The sequence below is a fragment of the Calliphora vicina genome, chromosome 3, assembly GCF_958450345.1.
Source record: "Calliphora vicina chromosome 3, idCalVici1.1, whole genome shotgun sequence".
In the NCBI taxonomy this organism is placed as follows: Eukaryota; Metazoa; Arthropoda; class Insecta; order Diptera; family Calliphoridae; genus Calliphora; species Calliphora vicina.
The window spans coordinates 23,248,377-23,251,738 of record NC_088782.1 but is presented as its reverse complement, the minus strand read 5'-3'; the positions used below and the strand labels follow the sequence as shown (position 1 = coordinate 23,251,738).

At 40.1% G+C, this 3,362-nt stretch overlaps 1 protein-coding gene across 1 annotated transcript; it reads right to left on the bottom strand.

Moving 5' to 3' along the window:
* Positions 1–2,555: 2,555 nt before the first annotated feature.
* Positions 2,556–3,362, bottom strand: LOC135955343 (cuticle protein 18.6-like). Its single transcript, XM_065505698.1, has 2 exons — positions 3,351–3,362; positions 2,556–3,290 (listed from the first exon to the last, which is right to left on the bottom strand). Exons 1-2 carry the CDS (start codon positions 3,360–3,362, stop codon positions 2,715–2,717), a joined length of 588 nt encoding a protein of 195 aa, XP_065361770.1. The 3' UTR covers positions 2,556–2,714.

Below are 3,362 nucleotides of genomic sequence, written 5' to 3'. Positions count from 1 at the left end.
ATTGGCAATTTTAAGTCGGGGTGGAATTCGATAAGTGTAACGAAACACGGAAAATCCACCTTGCTATATGGATACGAGACATGTAATGCAGCATACAATGCATCCAAGTTTTCATAAACAAATGTCTGTGGAGAATACTGCAAATGTATTGTTCCAAGAACAATCACGAATATACGGCTCTGGATATAAACCAAAAAACCACCGATATAAATAAAAATGCGCAAGCGGAATTTAATCCACTGACATTGCAAGAAAAGCCACCAACTGAAATCCGCGAGGCCGTTGACGAAGAGGAAGCAAAAAATTTAAAAATAAATATCCGAAATATAACTTCGATGGAATGAAATGAAGCATCACGAAAATATTTTTAATGGAATGTTGGTTCTTAGTTATTTGGATTAACAATTTTTTTTTATGTAATTAAGATATCTTTAAAATAAAAATTCAAAACGAATTATCTACTCAAAATGAATTATCTGAATCACTGTAAACTTGAAATAACTGCAACGAGTAGTGTACATTTCAAAATAGCAAAAATTGCATGTCAGTGTCATTCCTACGACAATTGGATCTAGGTTCCGGAACGACTCGAGTCTCGACTGCAGTATCAGCCAAGTATCGGTAAGTTTTTCTTTACTTCATTCATTTGAAAAGTGCCGTGAATGTGTCCCATCGGTTTCAAGTGGTAATTTTGACATGGAAGACAAAGATCACCCAGGCCAGCCATGCCCAGGCCAGTGCGAATAGAGTCGATTTCAATGCACGCAAGACTCAATGTGGTATGTTAACACACCAACGCACAACAGATCATGTTGCTCCATCTGTTTTCATGGGTGGTGTAAATATTAAGGAATCGGAAGCTCTTGATGTTCTAGGCATGAGTATTCAGTGCGATGTCCGCTGGACAAAACACATTTTTCGAGTGTCGAAAGAAGCATTCAAGTGCCTTGGTTTCCTTAAACGGTGTAAGAATAACTTCACTCCATAAAATGGAATACAACTCTCATGTATTCGAAGTCTATTTTGGAGTTACTCGACCGCGTACAGGAGAGGGCGAAGGTGCTTATCGGTGACAGTAGGGTATCCAGCTCTATTGACTCACTGGAACATCGTCGCAATGTGGGTTGTGTTTCACTGTTCTACCGATACTACAATGGTATGTGCTCTGCTGAAATTAGGGAACTTGTTCCCGAAACCCGTAGTTTTTTACGCAACACACAACACATTACAGAGAAAATTCGTTCTTTAGCCGTACTGTCCGTATGTGGAATAATCTTCCTCCTAAAGTCTTTCCTGTCACTTTCAATATAGGAAAATTCAAATCTAATGTCCACAAACACTACTCCCTCCCATAACCATAACTCAATGCTTTGCATGAGTAGGGGTCATCCCCTGAGTACTGGTCCAAGAAAAAAAAAAAAAAGCCTTCAAAATCAAACAAAACTTTTGAGAGCAGGATTCATCCAAAAGCAGGGAAATTGGGTACCATACGAATTGAAGCCAAGGGACCTTGAAGGCGATTTTCCAAATCTGAAATGATGCTTGAACACTATAAAATAAAATCATTTTTGCACCGAACCATTAATTCCAATGAAGAATGGATCCATTGCGATATCATATGTGAAGCCCGGCCAACCCGCCGAATCGACACCAAAGCCAAATATCCATGGCGCTAAGGCAATTCTCTGTATTTGGTGGGAGCAAAAAGATCATATCTATTATCTACCTGTACCGAATGCAATTGATTCGTTTGAAGCCAGCATTGGCTGAAAAACTCCCAGCCAATGCTGGGAGTTTCCCATAACAAGACAGGAAACCGTAATATTTCATGATGACAACGCTTAACCACATGTTACAATACCTGTTAAAAAGTATTTAGAATGAAGTGGTTGAGATGTTTTGCCTCACCCAATTTATAGTCCAGACCGTGCCCCGTCCCATTACTATTTGTCTCGATCTAAGCTGAACGCTCTCTCTGGGATACGCTTCACTTTGGAAGAGACTTTCCAATATTCATTCTTGGCCTCAAAAGATCGGAATCCATATGTTGCCAGAAAGATGGGAAAAGGTCGTAGCTAACGATGGTCACATTTTTAAAAAAAGTATCTGAGTGAACCTCCAACCAAGGTGACGACTAGACAGCAAACTATCAAATCATAAGAATAAGAATGTAGGGAGTTTAGAAACTGGCAACGAATTTGCTAATATTTTGAATATTCGAAACCCAAACATAGGCTGACTTCATAAACGCATTTTGCAAAGCAACACTGCAATGCATAGTGTTCATAAACGCAATAGATTTTGTTTTGGCAATGTCGCAAGTTCATGATTGTATGGCAATGCTTGTCCATGCGCAGCATCTGTCAAATTTGTGAACTGTTTTTGTTTATGATTCTTTACAAAACATTTATGCGTTCATGAATGTCACAAAGTATTGCTTTGCCTTGTAATTGCTTTGCATTACTGCGTTTATGAAGTCGGCCATACTGAAATTCTCAGACCAATGAACTGATTACCATAATACCGAGTGCGATAAAAGTGAAAAGCTTGTCATATTTATTGCAAAGAAAATATATCTTGTGTTTTATTGAAACTTAAACTAATAATAATAAAAATGTTCCAGTTATGAAGAATAAAACCATTTACAGTGTGAATACAAATTGTGGATGTAAGTATCATGATGATATGAGGTGCATGAGGTAATTGTGATAAAATCAATATATCGCAGCGGCTGGGGCCACTAATCTGGCAGGAGCAGCCACGGCTGGTGCAATTAACTTAGCAGGAGCAGCCACAGCAGCTGGAGCAAAAGGAGAAGCAACATAAGCAGCAGGAGCTGAAGCTATCAGTTTAGCAGGAGCAGCAACAATAGCTGGATATTTATTATAGATATCAACACGGTGACTATGAGAAGTGGAGCTTAAAGGAGCATTAAAGGCAGCAGCATAGGGAGCAGTATAGGCGGCGGCATAGGGAGAGGCATAGGGAGCGGTGTAGGCAGCAGCATAGGGAGCTGTATAGGCGGCAGCATAAGGTGCTCTGTAGGCAGCAGCATAAGGAGCACTATAAGCAGCAGCATAAGGAGCACTGTAGGCAGCGGCATAAGGAGCACTGTATGCAGCATAAGGCGAAGTATAGGCAGCAGCTAAAGGCGCTGTATAGGCGGCAGCTAAAGGTGCTGTATAGGCAGCAGCAATTGGTGCAGCAACTGGAGCAGCCGCTAAATGGGCTGCAACAGCGTGACCAGGCTTAGCCACAGCACAACCCAACACAGTAAGTAAAACAATGCACTTTAAATAAGTAATATAAATTTAAATTATTTGCAAATAACTGTTTGTGTTAGTCCTTACCAATTTAAACAT